A 15,987-nucleotide genomic window follows, 5' to 3' on the forward strand; every position below is an offset into this window, starting at 1 on the left:
TGGGCCACCGGGTTAGGGTTTCGACCCATAAGGAAATGCGGGTCGGGATGGATAGGGTATCGGGTCGGGTTTAAAACCCACAAGCACAACCCGATATCTCAAGGAACTGACCCATTCGGGTCAGCCCAATCCAAGTGCTGACCCATTGGGTCAGCCCAAGAGACCCTATTCAATTAATGAAAAGAAAAAAGGGGGCCCATTTTCAATGGGTTTGACCCAGCCCTATAAAGAGATCCACTAGCACAATGCCACAACCCATCAAGTTCTTTTTAAAAGGGGAATTTAGGCCTTATGGTGTTTAGAACTTGGGTTCACCAAGTGTAAAGGGCCTTGGCCACCTACTAAACCATTGTGCCATGTTTTTTATTATGTCCTCATATTGCAGTTTTATTCCACTTATTATTTATAGTGTTGTATTTTAAGATTATTGTTTCTTTAATACATATATTGAGGAATATATTTTAATTGTTGAATTTATATTGTTATATATAAATTGTTTGATGCCTAGAGACCTAAGAATAATTAACAATACCATATACGCTGGTGTGTTTACAGTAATATCCAAGAATGCAATGTCTAGAAAAGTTCTGGCAATGAAAGTCTTGGGATTTAAGTGTGTGCAAGTGACCCCCCTCACTTTCCTGGGAACTCACCTGGTTGCACCTTGGAAAATGCTGTTTACCCCATTTAGGTATTGATTTGTTATATTCCTGGGGCTATTAAGGGGGCATCTATAAAGTTGTTAGATGTTAATGAAGTCGCAATTATCATATTGATTTTGGGGAGCCACAGCATCCCAAATTTGGATGATAATTGCATCAAGATTACACACACGTAATTATCATTATGATTTTGGGGAGCCACAGCATCCCGGTTTTTTAATGATAATTACATCAGGATTACACATAAGAACATCATAAAGAATTTTGTTAGATGTTCATAAACTGCAGAGTGATTATTATGATTTTGGGAGAGCCACAGCATCTCGATTTCATAATAATTGCATAAAGATCATACACGTGAACTTCATATAGAAAAATTAACATCGTCTTGTAATTAATTCATAAATTTAATTACTTATCCCCACAGGGAAGTTTTTATTTTTATGACTTAATTAGAATAAGATAACAAATTTAGTATTGAAAGTAAAATTTCTCTCGATTGCCCACAGGTACAGAGAATTTTATTTTTCAATATTTAAATTTATTAGTCTTATTGATAAAGAGTAAATTTCATGCATGATGCAACTTTTGCCCATAGGTAGGTTGAAATTTACTATTTAAATTGGCATTGGCTAATTTAAAATAAAGTTAACATTGTCTTGTAATTAATTCATAAATTTAATTACTTATCCCCGCAGGGAAGTTTTTATTTTTATGACTTAATTAGAATAAGATAACAAATTTAGTATTAAAAGTAAAATTTCTTTCGGTTGCCCACAGGTACGGAGAATTTTATTTTTTAGTATTTAAATTTGCTTTAGTCTTATTAATAAAGAGTAAATTTCATGCGCGGTGCAACCTTTGCCCACAGGTAGGTTGAAATTTACTATTTATTATTTAAATTGGCATTGGCCAATTTAAAATAAAGTTACTTCATAGCATTAAAGTATTTTTATTTTTGTGATTGCAGCTATTCCTGTTACTCTACCTTTTGTTGGTTTTATATTCCAATACATTATGATAATGTTTTTCTGACTGGAAAAGGATAAATATACTTTTTCATTTGGGTGTTTCTAATTCCATTATGGGAATGAAGGATATTGTAGTTTAGCTTAAATCCCTAAAGATTGAGATTTTTTGAGTCATTGTTGGTCATTTTATTTTTGAATTCTCTCTTCTAAGTGTAGAATTTTCATCTTGTAACACACGTAAGGATAAATGGTTAGTAAACAAACTTCTAACCATGTGTGTTCAAGGATATGAGAGAATCCATAAAAATGTTTACATGATTACTCATGTTGAGGGAAAGACCGATAAGTGCAATCATGCCCAACAATTAAAGCATGAGAATAAGGTGCCAATAAAGTATTATGGCAATCAAGATAATTATTTCTCATGAAATAAGGAAAATTAAGGGCATATAAAGAAAGATTGCATGAAGTAAAAGAAATGACTTAAAATAAAGATAATCTCATATATCCAGTATGCCGTGAATCTCTTTTAGTGACTCATTCAAATATGTTGTGGATTGATTATGGTTTAACAATCCACGTTGTCAACACAAATGCAGAGTCTTTTTAAAATTAACCTATAGATCCCAACAAGCTCAAATTATAAACACAACAAAACTCTTTCCCAAACAAACCCATATATTTATGATATTACATTGCACGATCATTCCAAAATGACAAACACCTGCAAAAGAGATAAGATTTAAGATTTGTCGAATTAGCCATAGAAAATGATTTCATACTTAAGTCAGTCAATATAATTTTTAAACAGATATGATACATTGATACTTTAAGACACAACTCTTGATCACCTTATCCATGTGGTAAGCTGGTTCCTTAGTTAACTTAAGTTTTTTTTTTTTTTTAAAAGTAAAAAAAAAAAAAGTTGTTACATAGACAAAGGTGTATTTTTTTTTTAAAAAAATTGCCACATAGGCAAATGTGTGATCAAACTGATGATGATATGGGTGATACTATGGGTCATGCGTGTGGACGTTATTCCAAATGTTTGAAATCTATGACAAGAAAAAGAGCTAGCATTATTTAGGTGGTGGTCCAGGGTCCAGGGTCCAGGGTCCAGGCTGTCCAGATTATACATTAAAGAAAGCGCGTGAGTCAAGCCTAAACTTTCTCGCTTTCACACTTTAGATTAATAAATGATCTTAGATATATGTCAATTGTCATGCATCTTTCAGTTTTTCTTTCGAGTAATGATTGAATACCACTTAAAGATATAACTTTTCACCACTTTGCCAATGTGGCAAGGTGGTCTCCTACTACTTTTTAAATTTTTTTTATTTTTTAAAAATAAATTAAGGTAGGGGACCACCTTGCCACATAGGCAAGGTAGTGAAAAATTATATCTTTGGGTGGTATTCAATCATTACTCAATTTTTTAATGTGCATACTTTTCCAAATGATTTGGGATGGAATCATGCGAGAATTGCGGTGCAGTCTTTCAATTGCAAGTGAGTTGGCGGTTGCGGCCGATAGCGATGTTGATAAAGCAATTGGGTTTGTAGGCACTGGCATTAGAGCAAGGGATCATAAAGGATAACTAGGAAAAAAAAAAAAAAAGATCATAAAGGATTTGTATAGGTGAATAGCTTAAATATGCATGTTTTTTTAGATTAAAAATAAGCATTGTTACACTGAAATTTCGTATTTTTTGTATTTTAAAATTAATTATAAAATAATGTGTAATTATTAATTTTGAGTTTAGAATGTTTATTAATATAAGAATATATATTTTTTAGGAACCGGGAGTATTGAAAACAATGAAAAAAAAAAGGACAGTTGTTTTTTCGAAGAGTCTAACGTGAAGATCAGGACCATTTGAAAATTCCTCACCCTTCTTTTCCCTTAGGAATTATTTTTGAATAATTGGAAAATAGGATTAATGTGATATAAAGTTGAACTAATTTACATAAAAAAGTGAAAAAAAAAATAAAAAAATTGTATTATAGTGAGTTTTTTATTTAAATAATAATAAAAAAGTATTGATTTGATATAAAAAATAAAAAAAGTTAAAGAATGTTTTGAAATTAACGTCTTTTTTTTTCTTTTTTTTTTTTTTTTTAAGTAAAAAAAAGAAAAGCATGAGAAAGAAAGGAAAACAATAAAGGTGGACCCATGACTTGGAGGACAATGCTATGTGCTAGCCTACTGCGTGAGACGTGAAGAGAGTTGTGGCCCACAACTTGTGGGTGAAGACCAATTGAAGCAGGCTTTAAAAGTTTAGTTAAAACAAAAGCATCTTTTGTGCCCTTTTTGTTAATTAGCTCCGATCCTATCCTTTTGTCATCTACAATTTGAAAGCAGGAAGGGTTATCGGTTATCATTTCTCTCCTCAATCTCATGCTCTCTGGAATCTACTGCCTTGGTTTGGATAAAAAGAAAAACAAAAGGTGGAACCAGATGTTCAACATTTTTCTCAACTGATCTTTGTTCTTATTTTTCTGGAGAGTTTATATTTATTTTGCTAGCTTGATGTTTAGGACTTTGGTGATGGAATATATTTTCATAGTCATGCGTAGCTAAATCTCTAGTTATGGTTAGGGATGAAACTTTTAATGAGATTATGGTATCTATTCTCAAACTCTTCTATGGTTTTTACTGTATAATCTTTTTAATTGATTGCATTATTTGTTTTAGAAAATAGTTTTTGTTCTGTAAAATTCATTGATTCATTGTACCTTACATATAGTCAAAAACGAGGGGGAGAGAGAGAGAGAGAAGAAACAAAACATTCACCTTATCGATACAATGTTCTAATACAGATACTACACAAACTTTTCTTGATCACATTTATGGCTGCCTTTGCCAAACCTAACCTTGTGCACGGCTCAAAAGAAAAGGGAAAAAGAGAAACAAGGGATATTTACAGGTCCTTGGATGGACTAACACATCTTTTAAGACTTCACATCCATATATCACATGCTAAAACTTACCCTATTAATTACCTAAAAATTTATCAACCCTAGCATTTGTCCCTCGTGACAAAAACTTCATGCAGATTGGTGGCTTAACCCCAGCCAGAGAAAGAATAGAAGCAGGCAAAGTCCATATCCCATCCCCACATATCAAACCAGAAGCCACTGCAGGCCCAAAAGCATCTGCCTTGGCCTTGTTTATCTTCTCCCACACGAACAATATCAAGCTCCCAAGACACATGTCAATGGCGAAATATGATCCTAAATAGAAAGGTATTGCCATCGCCATTGGAAGTGGAATGAACCGCCCCCATCTCTTATCCACTGAATCTTTAATCAAATTTATCAGAACGGCCGCAGCGAAAAACCCAAAACAAAGCTTAAGGCAATTATCTGGTAGACTTGAGAAGCCCTCCACCCCCAACAAAGCCATGTTCCGGTACACAACAGCATTAGGGGCAGGATATTGGCTTCCAGGCACCCCAAGCTCAAAGGCCTTGTAAAAGAGCCAAAAGACACAAGGGGAAATCACACAACCCATTGCTGTGCCAATTACTTGGCTCACAAACATGGACCGGGGTGAAGCTAGAGTTAAGTAGCCAGTCTTGAAATCCTGCATGAGATCAGAGGCTGTTGATACAATGTTCATCATAACCCCACAAGCTGCAAGGCCTGCAAGAACTCCACCATGAGAGGCACCGGCCCATGCTCCAATTGTAAAGATGGCAAGCTTTCCATACGTGGATGCCAGGGACCAATCAGTGAGCCCACAACCATATGCATTGCAGAAAGCTAATGTGGGGGCAAATATGTAGATCACCAATATGTAATACCATTTGAGCTGGTGAAAAATATGTGGAAGAATGGCTGTAGATATGGCAGCAATAGCAACATAGCCTCCAATGGCAAACCATGCTGGAATTTGATCTTTGAGAAAGAGTTGGGTCCGGCGCTTGTCGTCGTATGACACCTCAGAGCTCACTTGAGAGGAATGGTCTGCAGTGGGGAGATCAGAACTCACACCTTTGTACTTAAACTGATAATACAAACCTATGATTGTTCGACCTAGAACCTTGAGGAAGTTGTATAGACCGTCGCCTAGGATCATGGCTATGGCTATAAATACCTGAATAAAGGCTATAAATTAAGTTTTTGATAAACAGAAAAGCCCTCGTGGAGGATGAAAATAGAGACGTGTTATACTTCTTTCCCTGGTCCTTCTCTCATCCTTTTACTTTTCAAAATCTGTAGAGCTCAGGTAGATCCCACGCATAGACTTCACAGAACTAATGGTAATTTTGAAAAGTGAAAGGATGAGAGAATGACATCATGAAAATATAGGAGCGGTATGGCTGTCTCTGTTAGTGGGAACTTACCCTATATCCTTGAATACCATGTAGACTGGTATCTGACAGCTCTGCAGGATACCAGTCACCCTTTCTTTTTTCTATGAGAGGCCACATCAGACCCCAAGAAAGAATCCCTCCAAGCAGGACTGAAATATTTACGATATAGGGACAAATCATTCCAACTCCAACATATGTTGCTGAGAAATCAAAATAAAATCTGCACAACAATCAAGATTTCGCATTAGCCACAACATCACTAAATGAGAACAAGCTAGGCTTAGTTGAAGCAAAATTTTTATCAAATGCAAATTCTTCTTTGCATAAAGTAGCTAGATTGAGATTTTATTAAAAGGAAAGTGAAGGGTAATTATATATATTTACTTGTATTTATATGCTTTGAGCCCTAATGAAGGGAAGCTTACAAATCCACAATTGTCTGCAGCAGTATAGAACCATTGGAAGAAACCCCAAAAAAAGCTGAAGGTGAAAAACTTGCCCAACTCTCTCACCTGTTTCCTGAAAAAGTATAACAGAAAAGAACGATATTTTAAATTTTCATATGGTCACATTTATCTAGATACCATTTTTATTTTTTATTTTTCTTTCTAGGCACTAGAAACCGTTAAGTGTCAGATACGTTACTTTGCTAGTTTGGCTCCTTGAGGAGTGTGGAAGCTGTTGATAAGAAGAGCGGTTGCAGTACCACTTGGATATGTCAGTTTGAAGTCTATGACCATAATCTGACACCAAACACGAAACGCATCATTGGAAAAAAGAGAAATAATTCATTTCCTCTAATTCTTTTCTCATCCTTCTATTTTCAAAATCACTATTAGATCTATGGGGTCCATGTTGAGATATACATAGACCCCACAGATCCAATGATAATTTTAAAATGTAGGAGAATGAAATAAGGACAAGAGAAGGATGTATAACACATCTCTAGGAGAAAACGAGCACTATGACCAGGTTTTCTTAACTTATTCTTTTCTTTTAACTTTTATATGTGAATTTACGGAACATGAGAAATATGCTATTATACCTTTCGGAGGGGCACCACCGAGAAGAGTCCAAGAAAGCTGACAACAAAGAGAAAGCCGATTATCCATACCAATGACGGGTTTTTGAAATCATGAGTATTTGATGATTGTTTGGCAATTTCTTCACTCATTCCGAAGAGATAACTTCCAAAACCTCCTGTTAATAGAAATCAATTGAGAAAAACGTGTTATATATTTATAAATTACAAGAAAATAAATATTTTTCAGCTTGCATGTTGGCTTGGGCCAGATTTATCATAAAACATGGTTAGAAACATGACATTGCTCAACAAAAATTAAGTCTTTGTGCAACAGTACTTTTAAACTATCTCCTTCATCCAGCTGGTTTTCAGATTTTTTGACAAACTAACATATTTTTGAACGAGAAGAAAAATTGAAGCAATTATCACAGGGTGTTGCGGAAATGTAAAATGCAAAAGGTGTACTATAATGAATTATAATTTGGCTGATGACAAGAGAAATCGAGCAAGAATTTGTGAAAAAACTTCTGGGCAATAATTATCATGAAAGAGTGATATATGTTTGACACACAACTCTTCAACTATAGAAAGCAATATGTTTGTGCTTAGAGTATTGCTAAATACCATACAAATATCCCATAAAATTGATGTGGTAGGGTCTAGTAGTCTTTGGATCAACTATTTGTTTTTTTTTTTTCAAAAAAAGAAAAAGAAAAAGAAAATTCAATAACTATTAAACCTTGTCATATGAAATATTTATGAAATGTTTGTGGTAAGCAGCATTATGTCATGTGTGGAGAGAAAGCAAGCATGTTTTTCCATGTTCCATTATTATTATTATTATTATTATTATTTTGGTTTTTTGTTTTTTGTGTAAGGTGAGGAGGAGGGTTCTTTCTTGTTTGTTTTAAACTTTTATAGATCATTCAAATTTTTTGGGCTGGGTGGTGCAAGATTATGGGTGCACGTGCCCATACCACATGCATCATGATCATCATCCTATGAAAAAGCAATAAAGTAAGATAAAACCCGATAATCATGTAGAGCACATGATGATACACTTTCATGCCACTTGTTTTATGGCCTCTCGGCAACACATGAATATTATTCACCAAGATTTTTTTTCTTTTTCTTTTCTATTCAATGCGAGGAAAGGGGGATATTGTTCGCTAACAATTTTTGTTTTTTATTTATTTATTTATTTAGTAGACTATTATAACTACTCTTATACAATTTGATGACAGCTAAATAGATTTACAAGCCAAAAAGTTTGACTTTTTTTTTCCAATTACATCACAAATTGACTTGCACAGTCGGTTTAGTTGACTACAATTTAGCGGACGGTATCGACTCTTTGACACTTGCAAACTAAAAATTAGATTTACGCAAGCATATCTCTCAAAGAAGAGAAAGAAGAATATATATACATTTTTTTTTTTTTTTTTAAGTAATGCTATTTAGTATATGCTATACTTTCTTTATACAACCGAATCGATGTAGCAGTAAAAATTAATTTTTAATTTTATTTATTTATTTTTTTACCAGACTGAATTTTACTGTCATCAAGTGGTCAAGTTATTAAATGGTAATTGTATAATTATTCATATTTTAATTTAGTGGTCTGGCCAAGTCAACACATGTATCTATAAAAAATATATATATATATATAAAAAAAAATAGAGGTAATTAGTAATTTTTTTTTTTTTTTTTAGAAAAAAAGAAAAAAAAAAAAAAAAAAGGAACGAGGGAGAGAGATGAGCGAAGCGCAGGCATACCACTGAAGGCGATGCCGGAGGAGGCGACAACGCAGGTCTGGATGACAGTGTTTTCCTGCCTGGTGAAGGGCTGCTTCAACAAGCCGGACTTCCGAAGCAACTTGGTCCAAGTATTAACGAAGAAGAACCCTAAGAGACCGGCGGACACGTTGAGGGAAGGAATGATACCGGTCGTGAGGTTGAGCTTCATCACTATAAAGCAGAACAGTATGCTCAGCATAAAGCTCACCACGAAGGCTCTCACCGTCAGCTGCTTCCTCCACGACGGCACCTCCTGGTCCTCAAATAGCCTCTCCACCGACAACTCTCCCAAATCCTTGAGCTTCCCGTTGTCGTGGTTATGATTCCGATCATCTTCCGGATCGTAACCGTTCTCCACCTTGTCCTCCCCCCCATTTTGATTCATTTTTTTTTCTCTCCAAGAAAATGGATTATGGAGTTGGAATCTTTGGGGAGTATGATAGAATCTGTAGAATGAGAATAAATATATTGGGGGTGCTTTAATAAATAATGAGTTTTCCTGTTTGGAGTTTTATAGAAGGTACTTATTAACTCGATCATCAAAAAAAAAAAAAAAAAAAAAAAAAAGGAAAAAAAAGGTACTTATTACCTCTCACATCAATCGAGGCGTGAATGATCGTGTGATCGGAAAGTCGTAGTCGTGCATTTGTTTAAACTTTGCTAAGAAAATATATATAACTCCTTAATCTACTGCCGCCTCATTGATAATATTTATTTTAAATTATTAATTGTGTTAATCTATCTAAAAATGTCAGTATCTCTCTTAATAATGAAAATGCATTTCATAAAATTATTAAAATTTTTTAAAAAAAAAACTGAAAAAATTATTTAAAAAAAATCTAAAATAAAAATGTTATAAAAACAAAAAGAAATAAAAAATAAAAATAGGATTTTCTTTCTTTCTTTTTTTCAAAATTTTTTATATAATTTTCAGTTTTTTTTTGTTTTGGTTTTTTTTTTTAAAAAAAAAAATTCATTCTTTCTTCCTTTTTTTAAATTTATTTTTTAAAAGTTATTTATTTATTTATTTTTTTAGGATTTACAGAGACAATTTTGTCTTTTTGAAAAAAAAATATATGGTCATTTTTGTCTTTATATTAGTTTTAAGAGAAGACATTAACATGTTTTGATAGTTTGAAAAGTGACATTGACACAATTAATAGTTTGGGCATTTAGGGGATATTGACAATTAATTGGTAATTTGAAGGAAATATGTAAACTTTTTTTTTTAAGCGAAATCAAGCTTGTCAATATCGTTTTCCTTACATCTTTTATTGCATTTTATAAAAATCATTCAACCAAATTAATTGTCACATATTTGTCCTATCAAAGTTTATACAGAAACTACACAAACTTTTCTTGATCACATTTGTGGCTGCTTTTGCCAAACCTAACCTTGTGCACGGCTCAAAAGATAAGGGAAAAAGAGAAACAAGGGACACTTATAAGTCCTCGGATGGACTAACATGCCTTTTAAGACTTCACATCCATATATCACATGCTAAAACTTACCTTATTAATTACCTAAAAATTTATCAACCTTAGCATTTCTCCCTCGTGACAAAAACTTCATGCAGATTGGTGGCTTAACCCCAGCCAGAGCAAGAATAGAAGCAGGCAAAGTCCATATCCCATCCCCACATATCAAACCAGAAGCCACTGCAGGCCCAAAAGCATTTGCCTTGGCCTTGTTTATCTTCTCCCACACGAACAATATCAAGCTCCCAAGACACATATCAATGGCGAAATACGATCCTAAATAGAAAGGTATTGCCATTGCCATTGGAAATGGAATGAACCTCGCCCATCTCTTATCCACTAAATCTCTAATCAAATTTATCAGAATGGCCGCAGCAAAAACCCCATAACAAAGCTTAAGGCAATTATGTGGGAGACTTGAGAAGCCATCTACCCCCAACAAAGCCATGTTCCGGTACACAACAGCATAAGGGGCAGGATATTGGCTTCCAGGCACCCCAAGTTCAAAGGCCTTGTAAAAGAGCCAAAAGACACAAGGGGAAATCACACAACCCATTGCTGTGCCAATTACTTGGCTCACAAACATGGACCGGGGTGAAGCTAGAGTTAAGTAGCCAGTCTTGAAATCCTGCATGAGATCAGAGGCTGTTGAGACAATGTTCATCATAACCCCACAAGCTGCTAGGCCTGCAAGAACTCCACCATGAGAGGCACCGGCCCACGCTCCAATTGTAAAGATGGCAAGCTTTCCATACGTGGATGCCAGGGACCAATCAGTGAGCCCACAACCATATGCATTGCAGAAAGCTAATGTGGGGGCAAATATGTAGATCACCAATATGTAATACCATTTGAGCTGGTGAAAGATATGTGGAAGAATGGCTATAGATATGGCAGCAATAGCAACATAGCCTCCAATGGCAAACCATGCTGGAATTTGATCTTTGAGAAAGAGTTGGGTCCGGCGACTGTCGTCATATGACACCTCAGAGTTCACTTGAGAGGAATGGTCTGCAGTGGGGTGATCAGAGCTCACATCTTTGTGCTTAAACTGATAAGACAAACCTATGATGGTTCGACCTAGAACCTTGAGGAAGTTGTATAGACCATCGCCTAGGATCATGGCTATGGCTGTAAATACCTGAAGAAAGGCTATAAATTAAGTTTTCAATAAACAGAAAAGCCCTCGTGGAGGATGAAAATATAGATGTGTTATACTTCTTTCCCTGGTCCTTCTCCCATCCTTCTACTTTTCAAAATCACCATTGAATCTGTGGGGCTCAGGTAGATCCCACACATGGACTTCACAGAACTAATGGTAATTTTGAAAAGTGAAAGGATGAGAGAATGACCTCATGAAAATATAGGGGCGTTATGGCTGTCTCTGTTAGTGGGAACTTACCCTATATCCTTGAATACCATGTAGATTGGAATCTGACAGCTTTGCAGAATACCAGTCACCCTTTCGTTTTTCTATGAGAGGCCACATCAGACCCCAAGAAAGAATCCCTCCAAGCAGGACTGATATATTTATGATATAGGGACAAATCATTCCGACTCCAACATATGTTGCTGAGAAATCAAAATAAAATCTGCACGACAATCAAGATTTTGCATTAGCCACAACATCACTAAATGAGAACAAGCTAGGCTTAGTTGAAGCAAAATTTTTTTCAAATGCAAATTCTTCTTTGCATAAAGTAGCTAGATTGAAATTTTATTAAAAGGAAAGTCAAAGGGTAATTATATATATTTACTTGTATTTATATGCTTTGAGCCCTAATGAAGGGAAGCTTGCAAATCCACAATCGTCTCCAGCAGTATAGAACCATTGGAAGAAACCCCATAAAAAGCTGAAGGTGAAAAACTTGCCCAACTCTCTCCCCTGTTTCCTGAAAAAGTAGAACAGAAAAGAACGACATTTTAAATTTTCATATGGTCACATTTATCTAGATACCATTTATTTATTTATTTTTCTTTCTAGGCACTCCTAGAAACCATTAAGTGTCAGATACGTTACTTTGCTAGTTTGGCTCCTTTAGGAGTGTGGAAGCTGTTGATAAGAAGGGCAGTTGCAGTACCACTTGGATATGTTAGTTTGAAGTCTATGACCATAATCTGACACCAAACATGAAACGCATCATTGGAAAAAAGAGAAATGATTCATTTCCTTTTCTAAATATTCTTCTCTCATCCTTCTATTTTCAAAATCACTATTGGATCTGTGGGGTTCATGCTGAGATACACATGGACCCCACAAATTCAATGGTGATTTTGAAAAGTAGGAGAATGAAAGAAGGATTAGAGAAGAATGTATAACACATCTCTAGGAGAAAACGAGCACTATGACCAGGTTTTCTTAACTTATTCTTTCCTATAACTTTTATATGTGAATTTACTGAGCATGAGAAATATGCTATATATTATACCTTTCGGAGGGGCACCACCGAGAAGAGTCCAAGAAAGCTGACAACAAAGAGAAAGCCGATCATCCATACCAATGACGGGTTTTTGAAATCATGAGTATTTGATGATTGTTTGGCAATGTCTTCACTCATTCCAAAGAGATAACTTCCAAAACCTCCTGTTAATAGAAATCAATTGAGAAATCAATTGAAAAGGCAGTAAAGTAAGATAAAACCAGATAATCATGTAGAGCACATGATGATACACTTTCATGCCACTTGTTTTATGGCCTCTCGGCAACACATGAATATTATTCACTAAAGATTTTTTTCTTTTTCTTTTTCTTTTCTATTCAATGCGAGGAAAGGGGGATATTGTTCACCAAGAATTTTTTGTTTTTTATTTATTTAGTAGACTATTATAACTACTATTATACAATTTGATGACAACTAAATAGATTTACTCTTTCAATAAAATATTCCCTCAAATTTTTTAGTCAGCTAGGCAGTAGGCTCCACTGCCTCCGTTACTCCGTAGATTCCTGATAGAGCCTAACATGACAAGCAAAAAAGTTTGACTTTTTTTTTGCAATTACATCACAAATTGACTTACACAGTCGGTTTAGTTGACTACAATTTAGCGGACGGTATCGACTCTTTGACCCTTGCAAACTAAAAATTAGACTTACGCAAGCATATACTCTCTCAAGGGAGAGTATATTCTTCTTTCTCTACTTATCAAGAAGAATATAATTCTTTTTCTACTTATAAAATATATATATATATATATATATACTTCTTTTTCCGCTTATCAAGAAGAGAAAGAAGAATATAAGCTTAATGAGTGGGGTATCATTTAGTCACATATTCGGTGCAAAATAAATCTTTTTAAAAGTAATGCTATTTAGTATATACTATCCTACCTTTATATAATTGAAATGATGTAGTAGTAAAAATTAATTTTTAATTTTATTTATTTATTTTTTTACCAGACTGATTTTTACTGTCATCGTGTGGTCAAGTTATTAAATGGTAATTGTATAGTTACTCATATTTTAATTTAGTGGTCTGGCCAAGCCAACACATTCTCAAAGGCCTTGCGAGAATAACAAGGTAACACACCCTTAATCCAGATTTATAAATCAATACCTACGCAATCCATTAATTAATACTTCCAATATTACTTGTTCTAATGCTTTAAAATTTTGTAATAATTACATAATCATCATTATAAATAGGGGTGGGCGTCGGTTCGGTAGGCGGTTAAGTCGGTTAATTCGATCGGTTAACCGACTTTTGTTGAAATGTAGTTGGTGAATTTATTTCGGTTAAGTCAGTTAAACGATTAATAGGCGGTCGGTTAAGCGGTTAATAAGCGGTCGGTTTAGTCGGTTAACATTCGGTTAAAATGGGTAATGAAACGACGTCGTTTTGATTTTTTTTAAGGAAAAAAAAAAAAAAAAATTTGATCATACGTTTCGTTATTACTAAAACGACGTCGTTTCGTTTTATGTCGGTTCGATTAATCGGTCGGAATAGAATTCGGTTCAGTTTGGTTCGGTTACCACCTAAAAGGCGGTTCGGTTCAGTTGCCGCTTAAAAAGGCGATTCGGTTCAGTTCGGCTATCGATCCGACTTTCGGAATAAAATTTTATACCGACTACCGAACCGAAATTAATCGGTTAAAGTCGGTAGGCGGATAATTTGCCCACCCCTAATTATAAAAGCATGAAAAAGTACATTTAAATAGAGGTAATTAGTAATTTATTTAAAAAAAAAAACAAGGAACGAGAGAGAGAGAGAGATGAGTGAAGGGCAGGCATACCACTGAAGGCGATGCCGGAGGAGGCGACAACGCAGGTCTGGATGACAGTGTTTTCCTGCCTGGTGAAGGGCTGCTTCAACAAGCCGGACTTCCCAAGCAACTTGGTCCAAGTATTGACGAAGAAGAACCCTAAGAGACCAGCGGAGACGTTGAGGGAAGGAATGATACCGGTCGTGAGGTTGAGCTTCATCACTATGAAGCAGAACAGTATGCTCAGCACAAAGCTCACCACGAAGGCTCTCACCGTCAGCTGCTTCCTCCACGACGGCACCTCTTGGTCCTCAAATAGCCTCTCCACCGACAACTCTCCCACATCCTTGAGCTTCCCGTTGTCGTGGTTATGATTCCGATCTTCCGGATCGTAAACTTTCTCCGCCTTGTCCTCCCCCCAATTTTGATTCATTTTTTTTTCTCTCCAAGAAAATGGACTATGGAGTTGGAATCTTTGGGGAGTATGAAAATGTGGTTAGAACTTAGAATCTGTAGAATGAGAATAAATATATTGGGGTGGGGTGCTTTAATATATAATGGGAGTTCTCCTGTTTGGAGTTATCGAAGGTATTTATTACCTCTCACATCAATCGAGGCGTGATGATAGAGTGATCCGAAAGTCAGTAGTCGTGCATCTGTTAATACTTTGCTACGAACTATACATAATGCTTACTGATTCATAAGAAAAGAACAAAAAAAACACTATACCCAACTCCCTTAAACTATTATTTTATTATTAATATTCTTTCTCAATTATTAGTCGAGTAAGAATGATTATTACTCCGACTTTATTTTCACTATATGATTCTCCTTTGTATTATATTTTTGAATTATTTTATTAAATCATTACTTTAAATTATCTTTCATAATACTCATTATCTTCATTATTATACTGTCATATATCATTACTTCGGCAGCAATAATTTTGCGTCGGCTGATACAGTAAAACTGATAATGATTCATAAAGTTTTCTTGCATTAAAGTTTTCATTTTGTCTTTTGCGTCGGTTAGTAGTTGATAATTCATAAAGTCTTCATATCTACATAAATGCTTTCTTGTCATCATTAAGTCTGTCGTCTGTCATAATGCATCTTCACAAAGTCTTCATGTCATAATACGCTTCTTCAAAAAATCTTGTAATTATTAAATCTTGTAATTATTAAGTCTATCATAATGCATCTTCATATAATACCCCTTAATACCATTCTTTCTGTTAATCGTTATTATAATAATCATCATATAAATCATAATCATGATCAGTGAAAGTAGGTCGTCATTCATCTTCTGGATAATCACATATAAATGTATCATGCCCCCATTCATTACAGTATGAACAATATTCTAATCGTTCTGTACCATCTGATTCTAATGCAATGCTCTTATCTATTATATCTATAGGACTTATGTCTGACTGATTCCCCCATCTCTCATTCAGGTAAATATATTTGTTTTGATGAAGAAATTTTTCCCAAATTCCTAAATCAGAAATATCTTTTCCAAAAATAATAATCCTATC

At 34.8% G+C, this 15,987-nt stretch overlaps 2 protein-coding genes across 5 annotated transcripts in view; both read right to left on the minus strand.

Moving 5' to 3' along the window:
- Positions 1-4,405: 4,405 nt before the first annotated feature.
- LOC133865756 (probable metal-nicotianamine transporter YSL7) lies at positions 4,406-9,255 on the minus strand. Of its 2 annotated transcripts, XM_062302223.1 has the most exons (6): positions 8,751-9,255; positions 6,997-7,151; positions 6,597-6,694; positions 6,336-6,470; positions 5,982-6,171; positions 4,406-5,731 (listed from the first exon to the last, which is right to left on the minus strand). In XM_062302223.1, exons 1-6 carry the CDS (start codon positions 9,154-9,156, stop codon positions 4,628-4,630), a joined length of 2,088 nt encoding a protein of 695 aa, XP_062158207.1. In that variant the 5' UTR covers positions 9,157-9,255; the 3' UTR covers positions 4,406-4,627. The 2 variants fall into 2 exon arrangements, with proteins under 2 accessions (XP_062158207.1, XP_062158208.1); XM_062302224.1 differs by lacking the exons at positions 6,597-6,694; positions 6,997-7,151; positions 8,751-9,255 and having other exon boundaries at positions 6,377-6,451.
- A 757-nt stretch (positions 9,256-10,012) lies between these two features.
- LOC133867379 (probable metal-nicotianamine transporter YSL7) overlaps positions 10,013-15,987 on the minus strand; it is a 28,204-nt gene continuing 22,229 nt past the window's right edge. The window contains exons 2-7 of one of the 3 annotated variants that reach the window (XM_062304118.1): positions 14,481-14,882; positions 12,680-12,834; positions 12,271-12,368; positions 12,008-12,142; positions 11,653-11,842; positions 10,013-11,391 (exon numbers count right to left, since the gene is read on the minus strand). In XM_062304118.1, the coding sequence (XP_062160102.1) occupies positions 10,288-11,391; positions 11,653-11,842; positions 12,008-12,142; positions 12,271-12,368; positions 12,680-12,834; positions 14,481-14,882 (2,084 nt within the window). In that variant the 3' untranslated portion in view covers positions 10,013-10,287. Of the gene's footprint in view, positions 11,392-11,652; positions 11,843-12,007; positions 12,143-12,270; positions 12,369-12,679; positions 12,835-14,480; positions 15,075-15,987 lie in introns of those variants that run through there. The other 2 variants (XM_062304117.1, XM_062304119.1) reach the window with 2 other exon arrangements.

This window comes from Alnus glutinosa, chromosome 4 (genome assembly GCF_958979055.1).
Source record: "Alnus glutinosa chromosome 4, dhAlnGlut1.1, whole genome shotgun sequence".
NCBI classification, from domain to species: Eukaryota; Viridiplantae; Streptophyta; class Magnoliopsida; order Fagales; family Betulaceae; genus Alnus; species Alnus glutinosa.